The sequence below is a fragment of the Corvus moneduloides genome, chromosome 11, assembly GCF_009650955.1.
Source record: "Corvus moneduloides isolate bCorMon1 chromosome 11, bCorMon1.pri, whole genome shotgun sequence".
NCBI classification, from domain to species: Eukaryota; Metazoa; Chordata; class Aves; order Passeriformes; family Corvidae; genus Corvus; species Corvus moneduloides.
The window spans coordinates 7,604,717-7,630,598 of NC_045486.1; the positions used below are offsets into that span (position 1 = coordinate 7,604,717).

General features: G+C 48.4%; 1 protein-coding gene across 5 annotated transcripts in view; it reads left to right on the plus strand.

Moving 5' to 3' along the window:
* The window catches only part of PRICKLE2 (prickle planar cell polarity protein 2), a 109,211-nt gene that overhangs the window by 65,841 nt on the left and 17,488 nt on the right, over positions 1–25,882 (plus strand). For 2 of the 5 annotated variants that reach the window (XM_032120639.1, XM_032120641.1), the window contains 4 exons: positions 10,972–11,155; positions 22,556–22,669; positions 24,398–24,535; positions 25,181–25,384. In XM_032120639.1, coding sequence (XP_031976530.1) covers positions 10,972–11,155; positions 22,556–22,669; positions 24,398–24,535; positions 25,181–25,384 — 640 coding nt within the window. Of the gene's footprint in view, positions 1–726; positions 1,257–10,971; positions 11,156–22,157; positions 22,348–22,555; positions 22,670–24,397; positions 24,536–25,180; positions 25,385–25,882 lie in introns of those variants that run through there. The other 3 variants (XM_032120640.1, XM_032120642.1, XM_032120643.1) reach the window with 3 other exon arrangements.

Below are 25,882 nucleotides of genomic sequence, written 5' to 3' on the forward strand. Positions count from 1 at the left end.
CCAAACAACGGACTGAAAGAACAGCAAAAGAGATTTGGCAGCGTAGCTCCTTCTCTGCATTTTCTTTTCCAAGGGGAAGGAAACACGGGGGAAAGATGCTTAGTATCCCTGTTGAGGTGCTGCATTCCTGGGGCTCGCAGTACTCACCTGAGACACACATAAAAGGGTGTGAATCGTTCATCTGTCGCGGCCGCGTGAGAGAAAATGTATTAAAATATGTAGCAAAATGCCACGCTAATAGCTTGTATTTCCCAGAATGTTTAGCCCTGCTGGTCACAAACATGCTGCATCTGAAAACCAGTAGGGAATCACAGCAAACGACTGTAGAAGATAATTAAGAGGGCATTGAAAGCCAGGAGAAAAACGATACGTTGCTCGGAGGCATCGGATCATTGCGTTAATTAGCCCACGTACCTAAGAAGCGGTGCCTGAAGTTTGACAGCAAGTTGAGGTTCAGTCAGCATCAAATAAGGGGGGAAGGATAATCAGTGTCTTCACACCATTCAGTCTGGGCTGCTGGTATGGAGCCAACTCTTTGAAACACGCAAGTGAGCGAGGAGGATTTTTTTCCCCTGTCCGTTGCCTAAGCCGCCTACAGGATTTATTGATTTCGGAGAGTGGGCTGATTTCCATGTAAATAAAGGGGCGGGTGGCCGGGCCGCGGCGCCGGTCCGGGTGGTATGCGGTGACTTTGGCTTGCTGACATCATTGTTCATTAACATGCAGGAGAGGAGAGCAATGCAACAGCAGAGCCCCGCGCCGCTCCCGCGCCGCCAATTATTCTCTACGGGCTGCATCGCTCCTCGTTAATGCCTTGCGCTCGGCGAGCAAATTGGACATCCTCTTGCCACCTTCAAGGGTCAGTTAGTGAAAGGCAGGCTGGAGGGGGAAGCTGCTGGATTCATTCGGACTGGGAGCAGAGAGGGAGGCACCCTCTGGAGCCGGATTTCACAGCGAGGCAATTGACGGGAAAAGCTTCAGACGCGGGGCAGGAATGGCACGTTTTTCCGGGGCAGGTTTCCTTTGGGAACACTCCGCGGTCAGTGCGTGCCTGCTCTGAGAGGCTCCGACAAAGCCCCGAGCGGCGGCTCCGCTGGCGCTGGGCAGAGCCGGGAGTGAGGGATGCTTTATGGCACTGCGGTGCTCCGGCTGGTCCTGCGAGCAGCCCTCCAGCCCAGAGGCACCGATCACAGCTAGGACAGCTGGGCAGCACGAGAGATTCTTCCCTCCCGCGCTGTCATTGCCAGTGGGAACAGGTAAGGAACTTCCTTTGGCTAGCGACTTCAAATTTGTCGTGGATTTTTGGGAGAGATAGAAGGTAGAAGGGAGGAGGAGGAGGAATAAGGAGCATTCCATGGATGCACGGAGCTGCGTAATAACTTTGCTCAGTGTGCTGGTGGTGGTGAGCTGTGAGGGGCTGTGCTGTTTTTCCAGCCTTTGCTGTTCTCTGTGTTTATGGATGTAAAAGGTTAATTCTTAAATTGCATTTCTGCAGCTGCAGGATATCAGGGAGAAATGCTGATGCTATTGTAATGGACTTTTCATTTTAAAAATAATCAGGAAGGCTCAGCTGACTCTAGTAGGAGTTAAAAAATCCTCATCTCTTGGTGTTAATTGTATTGCTCTGGTAAATGCAGCCCCTAGAAGCACATTTTCTGCATGCAGGCTGGGGCTGTGAATGAGGACATTGCCGTTCGGATGTTTATTTTGGTGGTTTTCCCTTCCTGAGAATAGAAAGTTTTAAAGTAATCTTTCTAAGTCCTTGTTGTTCTTGCCAGAATGCCAAACTGTAAACCAACCTAGAACTGCAACCTGGGGGTTCTGTTTTTCAGTGCAATCTTTTCAAGTCCAATTTCCTTTTTTTTCTCGTCCCTTGAAGGAACATTTTAAGCAGATGTGGCACAGACGTGACCTGTGACCATGGAAAGATTTTAATCCGGTTGCTCTTTGTTTTCTAGTCATGATTCCTTGGCGGTGCTCAACAGTGATTGAATCTTTTCGAGCAGTTGAGGATTAGTGCTGGACAGAATAATGCCAAAATAATTATTTGCACCAGATGCAGTGTCATCCTTTCAGTTTTAGCTCTCTTATCTTGTAACTTATCTGACTTATTTTCATTCGGCGATTATTTCGCCTGCTGTGGGAGCACTTACATGTCTCGCATCACTGCATTGTGTTTATAAGGGTGCCAGCTTGAGCCTGTGATAAAGATTTGTGAAGTAAAACTGTCTGCAGCTAACAAGATTATGTTTTGCTTCATATTTTAATCTTCTCCCGTTGTGTGTTTTCTGCCAGCCAGACTCGGTTTAACAGAATGACCCAGCCTTGTGTGTTTGCTGTTGGCAGCATGGCTCTGGCTCAGCCAGCACAGGCACAGATCAGGCTGGCAGTGTTTGCTTTCACAGGCAGGTCAGTATTGCCTGCTTCATGGTACACTGTCTGAGCCTTAACATTTGAAATAGTGACAGTTTTCAGCCTAGCTCATCTTGCTTCTGAGCACTTTGCCTATCAGCCAGGTTTTTTCCTTCAGGATGTATGGCCTGGATATGCTTGGATTGAAGCATGTTTACTGGTTCCCGTGGTTTCTGCTTGTCATGCTGCAAATACAAACTGGTGAAGGCCCTTAAAATAGCATGTACAGCCCTGGGGCAGGTCTCTGGGAACTCACTTAGCTTAGCTAGTCTGGAGTGATAGGTTGCAAGCCTGGAATGGGATGGGGGAAAGAGACGGGCAGGAAGATAAATACTGCCTGTGGAGAGCCCAGGGTTATTCAAACTTGAGAAAACAGTGAAGATCTGCATGCTGAACAGCGACAGGTTTCTCAGTGGAGAGCTGGGTTTGGATCCAGGGTTCTAGAACCCCAGGCTTGGAATTTTCATCATTCAGTTAAGAACAAAGCAGAAAGAACCTCCTTCTATACAGCTCTGCATCTTGTTAGGCTGAAAAGCTACGCAATGCTATCACTAAAATCTGACAAGATAACCCTCAGGGTAGGCAGCACTTTGTCACACAGACTCACATTGGCTCTTGAATGGGGAGCCCAGAGGGAGAGTTTGTCAGGGGCCTGCTGTGCCTACTCCTCCACTACCTCCCCTGCCCCAACCCCATCAGCCAGGGGCCCCATGGGTCTCTGGGATCCTTGGGGTTGGAGCTGTCCTGCCATGGGGGACACCAAACCCTCTCGGGTGTCCACAGTCCCTGCATCTGCCCATCCTGTACCTTCTTCTGCCTTTTATAATCATGAGCTTGGCTTCAGCATTGTTTGCCCACCAGCTTCAGGGTTGTTACTGCTGCTGCTGAGCCTGTTCTCTTCAACTTGTAAACTAGTGGTTTGCATTTTTTCTCCATGACCAGGGAAAAAATATGTGGTTGTTATTGTTTCTGTATGCTAAGAGCTGGACCTTTAAGGGGAAAAAAACCAACCCTAATATAAATATGCTGAGAGTAGCGGTAAGCCTGAGAGCTGGCAGGCTGCCTCCGTCATCTTGGATGTGAGGGAGCAGCCTGTTGGATTCCTTTTCTCCTGGTAGCATGGGTGGGAAACAGGCTGGGGCTCACTGCAGCTTCTTTTGCCTCTTATCTCTCTCCCCTTTGCTTGATCTGCAGCTCACATAGGTGTAGCACTTTGCCCCCTTCTGTCTAACCTCTTTTTATGAAAAAAATTATTGAATCTTCTGCAAAATATCCTGAGAGATCCAAGTTGAGAGTTCTTCTGAGACCTGCTGAGTTATTAATATCCTTTAATTTAGCTAACTCATCTTTATGTATCAGAATTTTCACAGTTCATGTCAGGGGTTGTGGCTCATGGGAGCAGCCTGGCAGTGTGGTTCAGGTCAAGAGGGTGTTTCAACACCCTGCAGCTCTTACCCAGCTCACGAGAAGAAACTGGAGCCCAAGCAGGGACCTGTGTTCATTGCAGAGCACTGGGGTGCACCCCCAAAATGGCCTGTGGTGCACCCTAGATCCCCCACTGTGGTTTAGCCACAGGTTGAAAGGCTGGTCGTGCTTTCATTCTCATCCAGGGATGTTGCTGCAAGGTCTGGCCACAGCTTTGATCTGTGGTTCTGTGATTCCTTGTTTGCCTAAGGGGGCACCAGACAGATCAGATGAGGAATTTGGGGGGTTTGTGCATTGTGTTGTGTTTTGTCCTAATTTCTTGGTCTGCTTCTGGTGTGCTGACGGTTGTTGTCTGCCATGTGGTGCCTAAGACCACAGACAGCAGGATTGGGAGCAGCCTGGAGGCTGCCTCAGGCCATGCCTCAGTGAAGCAGTGATATGGGGACAGGGCAAGTGGGAACCCACGGGGAGATGTTCTACCTGCTTTTGAATGGGATGGTCCTGATTTGTGATGGAAACAGAGCAAATGGAAAATCCTCAAAGGCAGCTCTTGCTCATATTTGGCTGCAACTGGCAGTACTGGAGATAGTTCTTTTTTTATTCTTCCTTTTTTTAATTAAGCAAGAATAGCTTTTGCATTGGTAAAGGATGAGTTTTTAAAATAAAATTAGTCTCCAGCCTGGACAAATCAGCTAGAGAGGAGAATTTTTCCAGGAGTGGAAATGGGCTTCGTCATAAAAGCTTCAATGCCATCCTGGATACCTTCACAGCTGCTGCTGCGGGCACTGCAGGGGTCAAGGGGGAACTACACATAAAACAACACTGTGAAGTTGACTTGCCTTGAGCAAACTGAGTGGGGAGACAAGAGAAGATGGATGGGGAAGATGGAGAAGAGTCTGATTTGCAACTCCTCCGTCCTCTCAGTGTTTCCCCACCTCCTGCAGACCTTTATGGAGCTGGGTGGCTAAAAGTGCTCTTCCCATGGCCTTTGGGATCTGGGGGACTTGTATCTGTAGGATGCAACCAGTTTGGTTGCTGGATTATTTCTCTCCTCCTTGGTTTCCTGGCATTACTGTTCTGCCAGCTCTGTTGCTACCACCTGATGTTGATCTTCAAGCCAGCTGTTCCCACAACAGGTTGTGTCAAGTGAGTGTTAGCATCCCTTGACTGTCCTTGCAGGGCACCAAGGGCCTCGTCTTCAGACTTTTAGTTCCCAATGTTGTAGGTACTCGTGTCTACTTCACCTCCTCCTGCACCACAGTGGGCAGGTAAAAGCTTTTGCTAAGCTTCCTTTTCAACCCAGGTAACACAGTCTTTGCAATTCATTCCCACTGATAGGTTGGGGTTTTTTTCAGCTGCAGTGACTGGAAGAGCTGGGAAGTTGCAGAAATGTTTTGTCTGGAGAGATGCCCTCTTGTCACTGAAATCCATGGGACCTGAGGCCATGGGCAGCAGCTGGTTGGGGGCTGCTGGGACCGTTTAGTTCAAAATACAGTGTTAGAGAAGATGGAGAAAGAGGCAGAACTTCAGCCTGAACTGTTTTGAGCACAAAAGCTTGGGGCTTGTCTGATGTTTAGGAAGTCTGTGGGGAAGCCACAGCTGGGTGCTGCCTGTGGTTGCTCCATGCATCAGTTTCCCTGTGCTGGAGAAGAGCTGCTGGACTCTCCCTATGGCAGTGAAGGACTGTGTTAATTTTTCCATTTAGGTAAATGTTTGCCCTGTCTGTGAGGTCTGGAGAAACGGGTCTGTATAGCTGGAGCTCACTTGGGATGGGAAGATGCCTCATTAACTCTCAAATGAGGGGAGGAGATAACAGGCAGGGATATTAAGACACCCTTGTTAAGAGACTCAGAGGTCATATGAGCTGCCCCAAATCCTGAGCCTCTCTCTTTCTCAAGAAGTCTTGGGATTTTGTGATTTACTGACTGATGGCTGACTCAAAAGCCTTATTGCAGTCAGAATGATGGCATGATGGTGGGAAGAGATCAGGCTGCTGTGTATGTCTTAAGCCAAATGAGAAGGGAATTGTCCGTCTGCATTTATACACCCCATCCGAGCAGAGCAGCCAATTGCTTTTTGAGGGATTCCAAATCTTGCATGTTAATGTGTGCACAAATGCATGCAAATCCTGTATTAGGGAGCACAGCAGAAGCATCACATGGCCCTGCAAGGCCATGGCATTCCTGCTTCTCGCTTTGTCTGGAGATGGAGGTGCTCCCTGATACAGCCCATTTATCTCCATCCCAGAAGAAACAAGTGAGAAGCAGAGATAAGCACCCACTGGTGGGTGATAAGGGCTGTTTACCGAGTTCCTTCTTTGTCTGAGAGGAATTTTAACATTTCTGCCACAATTTTAAACTCTGCTTTCATTCCTACTGTTGCTGGGAGGTGTTGGTCTCTGCCTTTCCTCAGAATATCTGCAGATCCCAGCCTGGGCACGCTTTGCTTTGGTGCTGTTTGCTGTGTTATGTTCTGCATGCCCACCCACTAAACGGGAAGAGAAGAGCCCTGTGGCCAGGAGCTTTTCCTGCAGGCAGGGGTATGCTGCTGTCAACATCCTAGGGAGTCCCATCCTGCCTGTGCACCCCAAAGCCTGACACATGCAGGGATGCTGGGAGAGGCCAGCTTACCTGGCTCCTTTGCTGAAGCTACACACCTTTGGCAAGGACCCCCTTTGCCTTGGTGCTGGTTTTTCACAGCAGGGAGACCTCACGTCTCTTCAGAAAGCTGGGGTCATGTTTGCAGCTCTCTCCAGAGCCTCTTGCACAGCACTAGTGTTTTCAGCGTGGTTTAGATTATTGTTGGTGCCATTGCTGAGATGAAGGGGCTGTGGGAGCCTGCAGAGATAGCAGAGGCTGTGCTTTGCTAACAGGGATGTACAACAAGGGACTGCCTCATCCCGGAGACCTTGCAGGTCAATTGGTTTTGTGTCAAGATCTTTGTAGGTGGACTGAGGCTGGGAGTGTACTTACTTCTGCATCCCAAGCAAGAGGGACTTAGAAGCCAGGTTCTCTGCTTGGTGTGTTGGGTCCTCTTTGCTTCAGATTCCCATTGTGTGCCTGTTTTCATCCGTAGAGAGAAAAGGGCTGGCATGGGGTGGTGGATCTATTTGCACCTTCCTCCTGCACCAGTGTGTGGGTAGGGATGTGACTGGGAATGGGCTTAAAGTCTCCTCTGAGGAGACAACTTGCCCACTGTGCCAGGAGCACCATGTAAAAGCAGCCAATGCAAAATAAAGCACATCCATCTTGTAACTTTGCTGGCCTTGAGGAGAAGAAATTTTTCGGTCTGTTTTTGAGACATTGCTGCTTTGTACCATGTGAAGTAAATTCAAGGCAAGCTCTTTTCCAGCTAAATCTGACACCAGGAAATGTTCTTTTTCTCCCCATCTGCTTCCTGCTGTCCTGGCCCTGCTACAGGGCAGCTCTGTGCACAGCTCCGTGCCAAGCAGCCCTGCTGATGCCCCCCAGCCCGTGCCTCCCACAGCAGCCTGGCTGCCGGCTGGCTCCCACTTGCCTTTCCTCCCTGTCCACAAGCTACAGCTGCTTAAAAGCTCCTTTATTCACCCTCCGTGCTCAAAGCCAGTCATGCTGTCAGCCATCCTGGCATCCTTGTTTCCTCCCCAGTGCTGGTGATATCTCTGAGTCACCAGGGCAGGTTCTTCCCTGAGACAAACTTGCAGACCTGGGGTGAGAGCAAAATGGAAAGGCTCATGAATGAAGATGGAATTTCCAGACAGTGATTGGTGTTAATTTATTCTTGCTTAAAAAGAAACAGCTGCCTGCGCTCTTCTTAAGTTGTGCGAGGCTGCACAGGCAGCAGAGGTTGTTGTTGCTGAGGCCTTGGTGCTGATGAGGCTTGGCCAGAGCCAAGCTAATGGGTTTCCCTTTGGAGGAGGTGCCACCCCACCTGGGCTGTAGCTCCTTGTCCATGCTAAGGTGTGTGACACACCGATGTGCTGATCATCTCCAGGCTGTGCCGCGCTTCCCACAATAGTGACTAACGAGCTGCTGCTGGCAGGAGCAGCCAGGCAGGCTGCCAGCCATGGCCCTGCTCCTCTCCAACACCCACCAGCTCTCTGCTGTGGCAGGGGCACCCACATTGTCACTGCGGTCACTGCAGGCACAGGTGAGCGCTGACACAGTCATTGTCTCGCTTTGTGCTGCTCTGCTCTGAATGCAGCAGGGGAAAATGGGTTTTTCGATTTCATCTCACATTTGAAATGTACATTTTGATATTAAATTTTTACTATGGGGAATTATTTTTAATTATAGTGAGCTGGAAGATGATAAAATAAAGTTGAGTAAGTGAGACCTATGTGAAGAAGTCATGGAAACCTGATCATAGAAAGACACTCCTAGGACACTGGGTATTGTTCCCATGAAACAACATATCCTAATGTAAAGAAAATTGTAATTGACGCTGTTAATCATCTGCTTTTAATGAGGAGGAAAAAGCTGAATGTCTCACAGGCAAGATCTCGAATTTTGTACAGTTTGCCTGGGGAGGTGGCAGAAACCCCATGCCTGGATATCATCAAGTTTTAATGGTGAAAAGTTGTCCTGGCTTGGGGACGTCACTGCTGAGTAGATAGACTACCTGTGTTGTTTTCATCCTTTGCTTTTCTGACCAGGGAAGCCACTCACCGACAGTACTCACTTGCCTGGAATGGGGCAGGAGGAAGGGGGGGGTAAACCAGCTTCCTGACCCAGTCCTCAAGCTCCTGGCTGTATGTGGTGTGAGCTGGGGGCAGGGGGGGGAATGGTGGGAGTGATCTCTGGGGTCTGTCTGATCATGCATCTCACCTATTCACTCTTTGACACTGTTATTACAGGTCCTGATTTATTTAATTTATTAAAAGCCAAGACCTCTGATGCTCTCCTGCCATCTCCCATCTCCTGAAGGGGGTGTGTCTAGAGTGGGAAGGAGGAAGCAGCCTGTGGGCTGGCTCTTTCCCCATTGTAATGTTCATGCTCCCAGTGGACTGTTGGGTTTGTTCCCCTTTAAAGCTCATGATCGATATCCCAAAAGTTAAAATTTGGCTAAGTCCTAAACTCCCTTAGAATAGCTGTCTCTAGTGCCAAATTGGGGCTCTATGAATTATTCTTAACATCTTGTTGCCTATTGAGCTGCTTTTAATCGTACCGTGAAATGAGATGGAAACAGCAATGATACCAGTGACTTTGCTGAGGCAGAGTACCCCTTCCACACCCTTCCATGGTAGCTGATTAATTAAAGTATTCACATGAAATGGTTCCTTGATTATTTTTTAAAGAAACAGCCAGAGGTGATGCCGAGACTCCCCAACTGGATGCAAACCAGACGCTGGGGTGTGTGGGGGTTGCTGTGTGGTTTAGATCTGATGAAAGGCAGGAAATGGGAAAATCTGGCAAATCTCCCTGGCTTGACTTAACGGAGCCTCTTGATTTTTGCTAGAGTGCATTTTTTGTGCTGTAATGGCCAAATGGAAATTTAGACTTGAAGCTGGATCTGAGCACTGCTATGCTTAGCTGGCTTGTACACAGCAGTGAAAGAGAAGGAAAGGTGTTTAAAAATTCCAGCCCCCAGGTTTAACTATTGCTTCCCTCTGAATTTCTTTGCTTTGCCACAGAGCAGAGAAACCTGCAACGGCAACTGTAAATTTTCCCTTGCTTTTTGTGTGGTACCTTATTATTTCTGTGATGTCTCCCTTCTGCTACCCAAGTGAAACCTTATCTCATTCCTCAGAAGTCAGTGGTGCTTCATTAGTGCAAATTAATTCAGAATCCTGTGTGGTTGCTTTAAAATAGATACTGTTGACCCAGCCTGTGGAAGAGTTTTCAGAAATAGAAGCCAATTTATCAGCACTCCCTTTAACCTCTTTGTCGGGGGATGTTTTCTGCCAGGTTTGTCCTTCACTGTTACTGTGGTGAAGGGGTGTGATGATTAGAGGGATGGAGCACCTGTCCTGTGAGGAAAGGCTGAGACAATTGGGATTGTTCAGCCTGAAGAAGAGAAGGCTCTGTGGTGACCTTATCAGCCTTTCAGTACCCAAAGGAGCCTACAGGATTGCTGGAGAGGGACTTTTTACAAGGGTATATAGAGATAGGACAAGGGGGAATGGATTTAAACTGAAACAGAGTAGGTTTAGACTGGATATTAGGAAGGCATTCTTTACTGTGAGAGGGATGAGGCCCTGGCACAGATTGCCTGGAGAACTTGCAGGTGTCCCATCTCTTGAGGTGTTCAAGGCCAGGCTGGATGGAGCTCTGAGCAGCCTGGTCTAGTGGGAGGTGTCCCTGCCCATGGCAGGGGATGTTGGAACTGAATGATCATTAAGATTCCTTTCAACCCAAACCATTGTATGAATCTATACTGTCCTTGCAGCCCTGCAGATAAAAGCTCAGGCTCAAGCCTGTGAAGAAAATGTGTCACAGACCACAAGCTGCAGGAACAGCCCCTTTAAAGAAGTGTTAAGAAAACTGATATTTGCAGTAAATTAAGCTAATGCCTGTCGAATTGCAACCTGTGGGCTGTTCTTTCAGTTCTTGTGCTTTCCTTCCTGTGCCGCTGAGCTGCAGTGTGTGCCACTGAGCCAGGTGGTTAAGATTCCATTGTAGTGTGACTGTGGGTTTTGTAGCCTCCCTTAATTTAATTTAGTTTTATGTGTTCAGACTGTAATCAATTTTTATGCTACTTTAATAAGCAAATTTATGCTATCAGCGGGCTAAAGAGACTTGTCATTCGCAGCTTCCCAGTCAATCCACTATTTCCCATTTTAGCGAAGTGCTCAGTTGTCCTAAATTCAGTAATGACTCTGCAATTCTGGCTGGCATGTCAACCCCCGCCAGGCAGGTGCATGCCCTGTGCCTGTGCTGGCCCCTGGAAATACTCTTTGTGGTGCAGTAAAGGGACAAGTAATTGCATATCCCCAAACTTTGGGCAGTCTGACTCAGATGGATTGCCAGGTGTTGTTACAGCAAATACGGATTTTTATTTTCTCCTCGTAAGAGAGACAAATCCTGTGTTAGAAAATGCCTGAGCATAAGAAAGGGTTGAGTTTAGTCTCTGCAGGCCAGCAACTGGCAGGAATCACTTTCTTGTTTAAAGCACTGCTCACTGGGGCATCTCTTTTTGTCTCTCCTCACCTTACAGGAAGATTTGCCTTCACTGTAAGTGCTCCCAGGAAGAGCACGTTGTAACAGTTATGCCTCTGGAGATGGAGAAGACAGTCACGAAGCTCATGTTTGACTTCCAGAGGAATTCAACTTCTGACGACGACTCAGGCTGTGCTTTGGAGGAGTATGCCTGGGTCCCCCCTGGCCTGAAGCCTGAGCAGGTAATGATGACACCACCCAGTTACCAGAAAATAATTGGGTTTGCATGTTCTTTGGAAATAGTTTCCCTGCTTTTTCTTCTAGGGTGCAAGCACATGTTGCATGTGGCTGTTTCCAGGTGCCCTAGAGAGACTTGCAGGGACAGGTCTGGTCTGAAAGCACAAATGGAACAAAATAGACATGTGATCCTTGCAGGACCTGTGGTTTTCTGCGTATGTGGATGTAATTGGTAATTGAGAGGGGGGGGAGACAAAATACCTCCAGGATGGGATTTCTTGTGGCTGTGCAAGGGAAAGGATACAGACGTATCTAATGTTTCACTGGGAAAAAAGCAATGGGACTCCAGTGTTTCCCAGGGACTCAGTGCTTGTGTTCTGCCCTCCTGGACTGCTCTTCTCTGTCATAAGTCCAGGGCAGACAGTCAGCTGGTAGATTAGTCTGAAAAATGGGCCAAAAGCTTTGTGGTTTGGGTTTTTCAAGCATGATGTTTATGCCTTACTGGAAGGAATAGCTTAAATAAAGCTCAAGTCTCTTGGTATAGGATTGAGTGGGATGGATAGACCTCAGTGTGCTGTGTGGAGCATGCATTGATTCTGCTCCTTCCAGTTTACATGATTCCTTTGATTTTTATGCTGGTTTTTTATATGCTCAACTCAGAACTTAATTTGCAGTGGAGATTGCAAAATTAGCTTAGCCTTGATAATTGCAGTATGATATGATATGGCAATAATATTAAACTGTGTAAGGAGGCTAGGAGAGGGTGGAAAGCTTTCATTCTTACTGCCATAGTTGCTGTCCTTTACTGTGTTTTCCTGTGCTTTTATTCCTGGCTTAGAAATTTCCTGAAATATTTTGGTACCACCCGTAGGCTATAAATATTATCTGTCTGATTAGAGAATCTAGTTGTTTGGTGGCTTGTTTCTTTTTCTTTTCCTTGTCTTTATAAGCCTCTCTCAGTGCTCACTTGTAACTCCACAGCACTTTGTGTTTCATTTGGTGCCATCCAACCATGCAAATCAGGCAGCAGCCTTGTTTTCTGTCACCTTCCTTATGTCAGAGGCTCTCTTTTTGCCTCATAGGAGGTACAAGATGTGGGGTGTGGAGAAATGCAGATGGTTCTGAAGTAGCTCTGCTGGTCCTTCATGCTGTGGCAACATGAACCACTTGGGTTTGAGGCGTCCCGTTGGAGGACCATACCCAAGTTGGTGCCACCTGCTGTCATTGCTGTTTTCTGTCCAGGCATGTTGGCAGTTTCTGGAGCCCAAGCTGGCTCATGTTCCTGTAGCTTTGGGTGGAAATACAGGTATTTAGTGACAGGTGGCACCTGACCAGGTAGCCATGGTCTTTAATGAGTACATCATGGCATGAGCAGTGATTGAAACCCACTTTCAGCATCGTGGTGACATATTTCAGGAGACCCGTATGCTTCTTTGATCCCTCAGGTGCTCTTTAAGTGTGGCTTCAGGGAGTTTGGGTTGTCCAGGAAGAAACAGAAGTCCATTAGCTCTATCTGTAGCTACTGACATCTCATGCATTACCCAGGTTAATGTATTTTTAGGTTCTTCCAGCATCTATTTCTTGCAGAGGTCACGGTGCTCCTCGATCCAAATGCTCGTTTTCTCATTACACTCCCCAGTCTGCATCACTGGGCCTTTCAGCAAATTTGCCACTTCAAACCTGTCTCTATAATCACTATGGAGATGAAGAGCAGCCATAAGCAGAGCCAGAGACAGGCACTGAAATCCATCCAGCAAAGCTCATCTGCTAGCCCTTTCATGAGTTTTCACGTGTTAGATGAGCCACTAAGATGACAAAAGCGTTGTGTGACTTCCCTGGGCTGTGCAAGAGCCACACTGCAGGGCTGGGGGTTGTCCCTGGATGAAGAGCAGCATCCTGAATTTCAAGGAATCATAGAATGGTTGTCCTGTGGCCGTGGATGCCCCACAGTGCTGGAGGGGCCATTTACTTCCCATGGGGGTAGGAGACACCTCTGCAACAATTCACTGGGGCCGTGTAAGTCTGCAGACATATGTGTGCCTTTTTGGTCAATGAGTCAGGTGTGTGCACGTGATGTGGAGCCTCTGCAAGGCTGGTGCCTGCCATGGAGCAGCTGGTGGGCTCTACTCTGACTGAGGGTACTGCTGTCAGGCTGGGGGGAAAATAACAGGCAGGGAATTTTTCTCTTCCTCCTGCTGTTTTGCTGATGATTTTTTTTTTTTTTGGATGTGAAACAGATGAAATGAAACAACTTCTTCTGCAATATTCTACCTTATTAAAATCTCTATGCAGTATATGAACTGGGGAGGTAAGTGTTCCCTTGAAAGACTAATGCAATTTTCCTATTTTACTTGGATGACAGCCTTCCTACCTTGCTGTTCTTGGGAGACAGCACTCATGTCTCACTCAACACAGCAATTTAGAGGATTTCAGTGGGGAGGAGCTGGCCTGCAAACATGACATTGTTTTTTGGCAGTGTCCACACATCATTTCAGTATTTGGAGAGTCCCTTCATCCAAAGCTTAAATTATTGTCATCTAGATGGAAACCGACTCAAACCTATAAGGTCTCACTGTATTCCTGGACACTAACTCAGGTATCAGCTGGTCTGTGGTACCTGTCACTAGTGAAAATCATGTTGGTTACTGAAAGCCCAGTACTAAAGACAAAAAAAGCATTGGTCCAGTGTGCACAGATACTGATCCAAACATTGTAATGAGGAGTGGAGCTGGACGTTATCCCTTATATTATGGCTCATCAGTGTGTAAGACTACAAAGGGCTTGACTCAAAAGCCATAAATGCAATCTATTTCTAAATATGTTATAACACAGGCATTAGGATAGTAATTTAAAAATTGATAGCACCCCTGAATTAAGGTATGATGAAATTTTTTCTGGTAAACCAACTAAAATGTATGACATGTCTGCTCAAGAAAGAGGGGTGTAAACTGGTAGGACACTGGAAATGTTATTTCATTGGGGAGCCTACATGAGCTTAGTTTGTCCAACTTAGCAAATTTAGTCCCTCCCTGTTCATTAGAGGGGGAAAAGAAGTTATCCAAGCTCCAACTTTAGCCCAAGAATGTAGACATGAACTGTCTCAAAATGCATTCAGGCAGGAAATTGGAAGAGGTTTGAAACCATCCGAGGTGTAAGGCTCAGCGACAGCCTGCCAGCCAGGAGAGTGACAGGAAAAACCCAGGACTGAGCTCCATAAATTACAATGGGATAAGGAAACAGGGTTTCTTGTAGCTGCAATTAGCTACACAGGATGGCCAGGAGGCTTCTGTGGGGTCTAATCCCACTTGGATTGGACCTTACAGCAGAAGAGGGACTTCTCTTCTGGAAGATAGGGATGCAGATGGGAATGGCAGAGGTGGCTTACAGAAGCAGGGGACATGGGCTTTGAGAAATGCTCTTTTTTTCTGTCTGCAGTTTAATGGTTGGATAAAGAAATAAGTGTCAAAGTCTTGAAATGGGCAAACACCTCTAGAAGTGTGTCCTCAGCAAAGCAAAATCCCAGACTGAGCCTGGCTGCAGAGTCGGAGGAAGACATCTTTGGGAGCCAGTTTGTCTGCTGGGGCTGGCAGTCCGATAGCTGATCCTCCTTGCACTGACATAAGTTTGAGGGCAGATGCTTGAAAATAGGTCCTTCTGTGATGTGTTTTTCACATTTTTAGGCAAGGCATGTGTAAATACATGTGAATGTGCAGCCTTGAATTCCTTGGGCCTGTGGTTTGGAGAAATCCAAAGGGGTTATAACATGCCAGCTTGAATTTCTGAATACAAGAGATTTTCTAGGATTTCTATCTTTATTATGTCTCAGTAATAGGAGCAGCTGGTTATGGGCAGAAATTTCCAATTAAACAAGAGATGGGGCTCTACTTCAGCTGCGGTGTAGCTTTTTGTATGGCATGCCAACATCTGAGAACCTTACATGTGCCGTAAGAACTTAATTCCCCCTTGTTGTCAACACAGTTGCTCTGGTTGAGTCCCTTAAAAAGTTATGAAAATCTCATCTGAGCTAAAATTATCAGCATGAAGGTTCAGGGGACCATTTTTCTCTAAGGCAGCTGTTAGAGCTTGGACCTCAAGAGCTTTGCAGTGGTGTGAAACTTGTAGCTGTCACAGGGAACTTATTCAGGGTCTAACATACACATTAATCCCTCTTCTGGATCTTTTGCAAGACCTGTTGCAAGGGCTTGAGTTATAAAACCTCTAAATTTCATCAGTTGCTGTTCAGGTCACAAAGTGAGCAAAGGAGAATGGAGATGAACCTACACTGAACATGCCTTTACACCTTACATAAAGATTTTCACCATTCTGGTGAGGTAGAAAGTACACTATCTGGGCCAGCCTGCTCTGGGGTGTGTGTCTCACTTGTGCCTGTGTGTCACAGTCGTTGTACCATCTTGTTCTTTCTTGAGCCCTCTGAGTTCTGTTTTACTGTTCTCCTCCTCAAGAAGTCTTGCATGAGGCAAGGAGTAAAACAGACCAAAGTGACCCCATGCCCCAAACCTGTATAGTAATGGGGAGCAGACAAGCTAATTTATTACTTAGTAGAGGATGGACAAAATGCCCAAAGAGCTCTACCTTCCTGGTAGACCCTGATCCTGAGAGCAGAGCAGGGTGGATGGAAAGCTGAGGGTGCTGAGGAGAAGCTATTACTTGTGTACCCTGCTCCCAGGAGCTGCAGCTGCCTCTCATTTTGCCCCCTTACACATGTGCACGCTGGAGTATTTTACCCAAAAGCTGCATTTCAGCACATTTTGAAAAGCTCTCCAGTTTCACTTTGAGGTAGCAGTAAGTCCATCACCTTCCCAGTGAACTCTCTCAGTATCTAAATAGCCATGCAGTTAACGGCTCTTATTTCAAGGCTGGAGCTGTCTAAATCCAGCCTCCAGGCATCGGACTGTGCCGAATGCTTCCCAGCTGCTGGATGGAGCACCAGTCCTGCACACAGAATGCTTTTTCTGCATGTGATGCCAGTGCTGCATGATTTGGGGGCAGCTGGGGTGAGGTAGGAGGTCCTGGAGCTGTTCCCCCTGCCCTGGAACAGAGTGGATGGAGGAGTGTGAGCACATCCCCTGCTGCAAAAAAGCCCATGGCAAAACCCTATGTCTGGACTTTTGCTCCGTTTCTGTATCCTGGGGTGTTGTCCTGATCATGGTGAGCCAATGGAAGCTGTTAAAATTACTTAGTCCTTGAACAATCTTATTATCAGGGAGGGAATCAGCTACTTTTGGTGGGCCATGGAAAGCAAACCACTCATCTGACATGGTTTGCTTGATTCTGAAATTTGAAGCAGATATGTGGTGGTCAGCAGAGGTGAGAGGCAGGGAATGGAAAACAAAACTGAAGAACTCTGGACTACCCAATAGAAACTTCTGGAGGTTTATTCTAGTGTGCAATTACAGCTTTTCTGTGTTTCAGTGTTAGGCTAGTGTGCTACCCCATGCCTTAGAAATCCAAGAGCATGTTAAGTGCACCCAGGGGAATGATCAGTGATGATCAATGCAGCAGATGATCATTATCATTCCTGGTGCTCCAGGGGACCCTGAGTCCTGCATGGACCTCGCAGCATAGACCGCTCTGGATGCTGTTGAAAGCGCTGATCTGGCTCTTTTTAATCCAAATTCAATTTCTGCTTTAAAAAAGAAAAATAATGTCATCTACTTTCACAAGTCTAAAACATGTGGATGTAGGGCCTTCATTCAAATGTTCCTCTTTGATGCCAGCAGGAAGCAGCGCTTCCGCAGGATCTCTTACAGACCGAGAGCTGCTCCAAAGGCTTGGCAGGAATGGATGTCATTCTTGACTGCGGAGCACAGCGCTCAGATGCCTCAGCTGCCGTTAGCCATGGGAGAGGAGCGTGCGGAAAGCCGCAGAGCGTGCCAGAACAAATAGCACTTAGAAAAATTATTTTTCCTTTGTTCCCTGCCCTTGTCCCTCTGACTTAGGAGCGGGTTTCCAAGAGCAAACCCAGCGTTGCGGGATGCCGGACTGCCCGGCGCCAAGGATTGCATCTTGCCTCCCACTGCTGTGTATTGGCACTTGGGCACTCACAGATCTAGGGGTGATGCAGGTCTGCTCCCAGCTGGGGCTTTGGGCTCTCAGGGGGTGCTCTGGATCCCTCCAGGGTGCATGCCTGGCTGCATCTCCATGCTTGACAGACCCAAACAGCAGTTCCCACTCTTCATTTCAGAGCATCTGACCTTGCTGTAAGGATTGTTTTGCTTCAAAAAATAAATCAGTGCTTTGTATCCTAATGTCCTTGGAAAAGGAGGACATGCCAGACTCAGGCCAAAGCACACTGAACCCGTTTTCCAGGCTCACATGCTGACATCTGTGGAGCTTGTGTGTGAGTCGACGTGTACGAGCACTTCCAACATTTCACAGACATACTGGGAAAGTTATTTGCATGTGGTTTGTTTGGGATTTTTCCCCCTTGCTTTTCCAAGAGAGGCCAGCAGGAATGAAAGACATACAAAAGCATCAGGTTTGTTTCTCTGTCAATTTTAAGTGCTCATTGTAAAGGATCATTAAAGCCTGACGTGTGCTGTTCAGAAGCCGACACTGGGGAGGAGCAGGCAAGCCACAGGAGCAGCCCTGCTCGCCCAGGCCAGCACAGGCTTGTCAGAGCCACTGGCTGCCTTCCTCCCTCAGCAGCCAAATCCCATGGGAGTTTGCATGCAGCAGTGAGCCAGGCGAAGGGGCCACAGCTGAGCTCACACGCATCAGTGTGCCACCAGCTCCCTGTGCTGCCATGGGACATCCCTGGGTGTCATGGAATGGGCTGCTAGGGCTGTGGTACCCTGGCATGTTCCCAGGGGAAATGATGCTGTCCTGGGCATGGGGCAGACATTGGGGAATGCTGGTGTGCCTGTAGTTTGGACAGACTCCACTTTGTGTGATGCTTTACTGTGCTGTGCCTGAGTGGTGGCTGACTCACCAAGGTCCCTTTTTGGGGACATCCATGTTCAGGCACCCTACTGCACATAGGCCAGCACGTCCTGCCCTCACAGGGCTCTTTGCAAAAGCCTTGCGGTTGGTTTTGCAGTTTGTTTGGTTTCATGAGAGCCAGGCAGGATTGCCCAGCTGGCTGTGCTGGAGCTGTGAGGGCTGAGCAAGTCGGCACCCGCGCCAGGACACCCGGTGCTCCTTTGTAGTCCATCCCAGCCGTACAGTCATTCCAAACAGCCCGGTTTGGTGGGTGCTTTGGGAAGGGGTGTTGTGCTCAGGGCAAGTACAACCAAATGCTACTTCCCAACAGCAATTCGTGGCGTAAGAAACACTATACTTCCTCTCCAACTCCTTTACTTAATTGATCAAAGAGATCTGTCATCAATAGCTTGAATTTACAGGATGTTTGCAAACTTTTCCTTCTGGGAGGTGTAAGGCTTTGCTCACAGATATGCTCATGTGGGTTTTGTCATTGGTCACCCTCGGACCGCCAGGACAAGCCACAGTCCTGCCTTTATTTAGCAGGGCCAGGGTAGGTTTGTAAACTGTCAAAGTTAAACTGGAAACATACCCCAAACCTAAGAAGATCACAGAACACAAAGGCATTTGTAAACTAATGTAATTACTTTCCTCAGTGCCTTTGAACAAAGTTGGCTCCAGTTTAAAGGCTTTTTCCTACCCTGTTTTTACATTATGTTCTTTCCTTTCTCCTGGTTTATTTCTAATTTATGCCTCTTCCTCCTCCTCTTCTCCCTTTTAGCATCAAGCAGCTGTTAATTTCCAAAATGTGTATCCGTTTTTGTTAGCAAAACTTGGTGTTTGGACATTTTCCTTTTGAAGGTGAGAATAACATCTTGGGAATCTGCTGTGCCAGGTTCTGTGCCTGTCCGAGTGGGACCTCCCTGGGGCAGGATGGGGCTTGCCCAGCTGGCCAGTATCCCATGGCACCTAGCACCCACAGCTGGGTGGCATGTCCAGTGCACTGGCCAGACCATTCCCATGGCATCTGTGACCTCGTGATGTTGTCTGAAGCCTTATTTTAACTCAGCCTGGTGTTTCAGACTCCTTTGGGATTTCTCTCATCCAGATGTGAGCAGAAGTCAGAGTGAAGTGGGGCAAGTGTGGAAACTGAGGATGAAACCTAGTCCAGCCCCACAAGGGGCTCCTGTGTGTTAGTGATTCTTGTTGGGATAATCACGGGCAGAGCAGATCTGTTGCGAGGGGAAATAGGAAGATGCAGAGCTGCTGTGTTGTACAGCAGAAGTAATTAATAATAAAACAGTTACAGATACTGCAAGGTTTAAAGGGGAAATATTATTTCTCCAGGGTCATTGCCTGCACTGTTATCCTTATTTGGGTGCAACTTACAGTGCAGAGCCTGTAAGGGCAGTGAGGAGCCATCAGCTGGCACGTGGGGGGTCTGGCCCTGGCCCTGCAAGGCTCACCAGCTACAAGGCTTGCGCATGCTGCAACCCAGCGCTGGATGGAGGAGGAGTTAGCATAAAACAGTGACCTTTTGTACAAAAGCAAAGTGCAGACTGAGCGGTTTTAGTTTTCCAGCAAGTTAACGCTTTTTCCCTGAGAAGCCAGATTGATCTAAGAATCCCCTTCTCCTTCTTTATTTTTGAGCATCACATGGGCCTGTGCCAGCCCAGCTGCTCCCACACCAGGTCAGAAATGCTGTTAGCAGCCAGCTGGACACAAAGGCAGGGACACTGGCAGCCTGTGACCCTGTCCCTCCCAGTCTTGGGTCTCTCATCCAAGGAGCTGGGTCCATGCCATGGGAATGGGTGATGCCTGAGAGCCTGTTATATGCACAAGCCTGGCCTAATGTGAGCCTTGGCAAGGGGTGTCCTTCTGCTCTTCATCTGCCCTCTGGATGGATCTCTTGGGATAGAAGTGATGTCCCAGGTGAAAGGATCTGTGCATCCCTCTGGTTCAAGTTTTTCCCCAGGAGGGAATGGTGGCTCGAGAAAGCCATTGGCAGGCGTAAGGATTTTCTCCCCATGAGATGTTCCACAGGCACTGGACAGCCTCTGCTCCATCCACTCCATGAGCACTCCTGTAGAAGGTCCCTTTGGCTGATGCGGATCCAAAGCAAACCCTTTCAGGTTATTTCAGGCAACAGAACACAGGTTGGAGCCTGTTGTATTTATTTTGTTTTGCTTCTCAAACCAAATTGCCCATCCCTGCCAAGCTATATTGCTGGTGTGATGGGAACCAGTTCCTGCAGACCTGCTGAGACTAAATGGAAAACTTCCCAACGGAAGCAGGAGTGGAGCTGGGCACGTACGTCCTGCTGGATTGTGCTCTGGGAAGGCAGCACCCAGGCAGCTGAAGGAAGAGCTCCCATCCTTGCTTTTTGCCCAGGGTGAGCGTCTTGGGGCTCATTGCTTTAGGAATTTGGCGGCTCTTCAGAAAAAAAGTAATTTATAGTCTCCACCAACTTCAAGGACTGGGTGGGCAAAAAGACTTCATTGCAAGAAATCAAAACACAAGCTAACCAGTGTGAGCACAGGGCACAGTGAGCAGCGTCTCCACACGTGGGAAATTCGGCGGGAGAAGCCAGCAGGAGTGTGTGCCAGCTGGGCAGGCACAGCGTGGCAGTGTGGAAGCCTGGCAGCCCAGGAAAGGGTATGGTATGGCAGGTGGGGCGTTGCCGGGAGATTTTCAACTGCAAACTCTGCTACAGACTTGCTGCATGAACTCAGGGAGCTCATTTAACATCGTGATGCTGCAATCAGTCCTTCGCAGTGTGTATATTTGCTACCTTATGTAGCATGTCATATGTGCTTTGATATCCCTGGATGAAGGATGCTCTATAAATGCAAAGTAAGTATTCTAATGTACGTAGTTTGTTTTCTTTTTAACATAACAAAATACTTCGCAGCCGTTCTTTCTTTGACAGTTTCCATAGCTGGTGGGTCTGTTTCTGCTGTGCCTTAGCAAAACAAATTTAGGGTTTTGCAGTGGCATATGCTCAGCATGTTCCTTGGCTTTGCAACATGAGCAGTTCCCTTGTCATCAGCACTGCGGAGTCGTGTGTGGAAATCTGCTAAAATCTCCCTTTCTGGAAAACCTGATGATTGGGAAAGGTGGATGGTGACATCGGTTTGGGGAGGAATCATAAATTGAGAAAATTGCCGGAGCAGCTCTTGCTCGCAGGTAGTTCTGAATGAGAGCAAAGAGTGAGATGAATGCAGAGCAATTATTCCTGAATAAAGCTAGGTTTGGATAGTTATTCTAGAATAAAAGGGTATTTCTTCCTGTAGAAGATAGCTGCGTATGAGCCACCCCCATCAGTCTGCAAGCCCGTGGGTGAGCTCCCCTGCCAGCCAGCCCTGTGTGACCAGCCTGTGTCCCCATCCCTCCCGGTGACCCACAGCAGCTTGTCGTCTGCAGATGCTGTGGGGCTGTGCAGGCAGAGGGGGCTTCTCTGGAGAGAGCCAGCCCAGGTGGTGCTTTCTAGGCCAAAGTCCAAAGCATACAGCGAGGGAAAAAGCTGATCAGAAACCACTGCAAAGGAACTGTCATTTGGGAAAAGCCCTGTGAAAGCTGCAGGCAGTGCAGCTACTCCAAAATTAATTGCTGAGAGCTGAGGGAGCATCTTGGGGCTGATCCCACCATGGTAAAGGCAGAAAGCTGTATGCACTGCATCTCTCTAGCCAAGAGCAGACTTAAGGAAGCCAGCCAGCCCTCTGCTTCTGCCCAAGCATCTGGGGCTGCAGAGAATCCCAATCCCAGCTGAGCTTTCCCTTACCTTTACCTTCTCCTGGTTCTTCCCAAGCCATTCAACATCACTGTGGCCGCCATTTCAGAGCGGATCCTCAGCCAGCGAGTCCCCTCCTGGTGCTGGCCCGGCCCTCGAGTGCACATCCCAGGTGTGGCAGTCAGAGGAGAGACGCTGGGGTTCAGGGTGTGCTTCCTCTCCAGGCTGCACTGCGCTCCCAGCGCCAGTCACGCCAGTCCTCAGCCTTTTTAATGGCTGATTTTAATTACACACTCTGAGACGAAAGAGAAAAACTAAGCCTTCCACCAGATTTTATCTGCTGTTTATTTCCACAAATTGCTGCATTAAAAAGCCTGGAGGGGTTTGATGGAGGTGGAGGCTCAGATAGCCAGCAACACGGAGACTGCCGGGGCGCAGCCTTTTTAACCTCCCTGCTGAGGCAGGTGCCGACACATCCCCACAGCCGGCGCAATGCTCACGCTATGGAGGCTGACTGAGCAAACGGTAACGCGCCCCCACCTCGCCGGGGCTGCCACCCCTCTTCCTCGGAGGACAAAAGACAACAAACCCGAAGCAGCTCCTGGCTCTGTTTCCCTGCTCAAAATCTTTGGGAAGACCCAGTGCTTGCTGCCTCAGGGGGTGGTGCTGGCTGGGCAGAGGGGCACGGGCTCAGCCAGGGAACTCCACTGCAGTCCCCTCTCTTGCTCCGTAGGTGCACCAGTACTACAGCTGCCTGCCCGAGGACAAGGTTCCCTATGTCAACAGCCCAGGGGAAAAATCTCGCATAAAGCAACTTCTTCACCAGCTGCCACCCCATGACAATGAGGTCAGTATCTAAAAAATGTGCTTGGACGTCAACAGGGCTGCGGGTGGGGAGTGGACGCTCCTCCTGGGGTTGCTTGTGAGAAGCGTGGCTTTCCTTTCTCAAGTCCTTTTGCTTTTCAGGGGGATTTACTTGAATTTTGGTCATGTTGCTATTTAAGTTGCTATATTTGCTCCCTGCTTTGATTGTTGGAGGTGGGGAGTTGATTGTTTTTAAAGTTAAATTTTTTTTAAATCATCTTTCTTCAGTTGTCTGAAATAAAAGCATTTTCTCAGCCCTTGGAGGCCAAGGCCCTGTTAAGAGTGCCTTGGAATGCTGTTGAGATTATCTAGAGACAGATCCAAAGTTGCAAAAGCCTTTTCCCATGTGCTGCTTCCGACTCACCTTGGGAGTGGGAGTGAGTGTGCTGAGGAGGGGCTTCAGCTGGGCTGAGCCTCATGAGCTGGGAGAGCCTGGGAGGCCGCAGGTTGAGTCAAAACCAGTCAGAGCAAAATAAACCTTCTTACATCTCGCAAGAATGATGTGAGGCAGCAAAAAGGGTCTGGTCTTTGACGTCCTGATCTCACCAGTGAGAACACTGGCTTCTGGTAACCCACAAAATTTCCCTGTGTAAACGAAAAGAATAATTTTCATGCTACTTTCTGAAGAAGCCGCTCTGGGAAATACATGCAGGTAACTTGTTTGATCTCAGTCAGATTTTAACAAGTTTGCCTGCACGTGGCTGGGTGCCACAGGCACAGCACTGTCAGCATGGGGGGAGCTCCAGGCACAAGGAAGGGGCTTCTTCCTGTACACCCTTGAGCACCAACCTGCCTGCCTGCTTCCCTGGCAGCTGCTGGAAACCCACAGCCTCTGACAGCCAAAAAACATAAGAGTAAATACACACAAGAGCTGCTACTGCAGCCTGTGTTTTCCTGCAAGTTGGACACACAAGTCTGTGTGTATTTTCTGCAAAGTGGCAGATTTTGCATCCAGTTTCCCTTCGTGCTCAGTTTTGCTCCTTTGAAAATTCAAGGTGTGGTGGTTGCTCATGTGATTAGCTCTGCTCAGCTCCATGAGCCTTCTCTCCCAAGTAACAGAGGGTGGATTGGCACTGGTGCTACATTTGACCTCCCTGGCTCTTCAGTTGTATTCCCCATTGAAATGCAACCAGCCAAGAGCTAAGACTGCAGGATGGAAATAGCCAGGAAAACCTCAGAGTTTTATAAGCTTCGGGGAAATTGCATCATTTGTTGTTTGTATCCTTTTATTTTACTTATTTCCTTATTACCTTGCAATGCAGAGGTTTTGCAAATGTGCAGACCTGATCCTTTGCTGGAAGAATAGTTCACAAGTCCCTGGAACTCTTCCCGTACCATAATTTGTGCAGAGAAAAGGGTCTGTGCTCTAGAAATACCAGTGGAATATTATGAAGACCTCTGCCACAGGAGGCTGATGGAGAAAGCAGGAAAACCATCAGTCCAATTCATGGTCTGCGTGGGACTCTGAGAACCCAACTTTTAAGGCTTTTCTACAAATTGAGCACCTAAAGAGCAACATTTCTCCTGCCCCTTTTTCTCATCTCCGCCTCTTGAAATTCTGACCAAACCCCAGAAGACTGAAGCCCATACACCTTTGTTTCTCCAGCCTCTCCCAAGCCAAGGGCAGGGGTTTGCAGGGCCCATGGAACTGCCCCTCACTGGCAGTGCGCCAGGGGCACCCCAGGCACTGAGCATCACGTGTATTTTTTAGGTCCGCTATTGCAACTCATTGGATGAGGAGGAGAAGAGGGAGCTCAAACTCTTCAGCAACCAGAGGAAGAGGGAAAATTTAGGGAGAGGCAATGTTCGACCATTCCCTGTAACCATGACAGGAGCCATCTGTGAGCAGGTGGGTAGTGGCTGATGAACTGGTACCTGCATCACCCAAGTTATGTGAAGCATGTCTCCTGTTAAGACAGGCTGAGAGAGTTGGAGCTTTTCACCATGGAGAGGAGAAGGTTCTGGGGTGCCTTTAAAACCTTTCCAGTACCTAAAGGGACTACATGAGAGCTGAAGAGGGATATAGCTGAAGGGCATATATTGATAGAGGGAATGACTTTAAACTGACAAGATGGCATGTTTAGATCAGATACGAGAAAGAAATTCTTCCCTGTGAGAGTGTCGAGGCACTAGCACAGGTTGCCTAGGGAAGTTGTGGCTGCTCCATCCCTGGAAGTGTTTAAGGCCAGATTGGATGAGGCTTTGAGGAGCCTGGTCTAGTGGAATGTAGGGGGTTTGGAACTGGATGATCTTCAGGTTCCTTCCAAGTCACACCGTTCTATGATTTAATGAGGCTCATGGGACAAGTATCTGCCCATGACCCTGCCAGGTGTGAGTGCTGGGGTCTGTCAGGGCACCTTTCAGGATATTTGACATGGAGTTGTCAATTCAGCTCCTGGCATTGTGCAGGGAAGTGATTGTGAGAGCAGCTGGTTGGCAATGGGTAGCAGTGGGGTCACCCGCACCCCCTGTTAATCTCTGGCTTTTCTGACAGTGTGGCGGCCAGATCAGTGGAGGGGACATGGCCGTCTTCGCCTCGCGAGCGGGACACGGCGTCTGCTGGCACCCTCCCTGCTTCATCTGCAGCATCTGCAATGAGCTGCTGGTCGACCTGATCTACTTCTACCAGGATGGGAAGATCTACTGTGGCAGGCACCACGCCGAGTGCCTCAAGCCCCGCTGCGCTGCTTGTGATGAGGTAAGAGCCAGCATCTGCCACGAGCACTGCTGCCCATTGAGGTGGCACAAGAGGGTTGGGTGGCATTTCCCCTCCATCCCTGACTTTTTCATGAAGGCATACACACCAAGTCTGATGGCTTGGCTTTGCCAAGGGTTCGAGCAAGCTTTTCCTGAGGTTTCAGGTATTCTTAGTTGCAGTCTGCCTAGGACTGTTCTGAGTTAGGACCTCATCTACATGCAGGAAGCTGGGGGGTTTCCATGAGTGTTTCCAGTAGAAGCACAGCCCCCATGCTGTGTGATTTTAGCCCAGCTGGTGTGGTGATCCTCCCTTCTCCTCCATTTCCCCAGAAAAAGCCTGTGATGGAATGGATGCTGTGTTTCTTACAAGTCGGTCATGTCTGAGTACATGCCAAGCTGAAATAGGCTTTGGGAGAGGTGATTAACAGGCTGTAGGAAGCTGAACAAATAGAATACAAAACTAATATAGAAAACCATACAGAGTCACCTCTGAGCACTT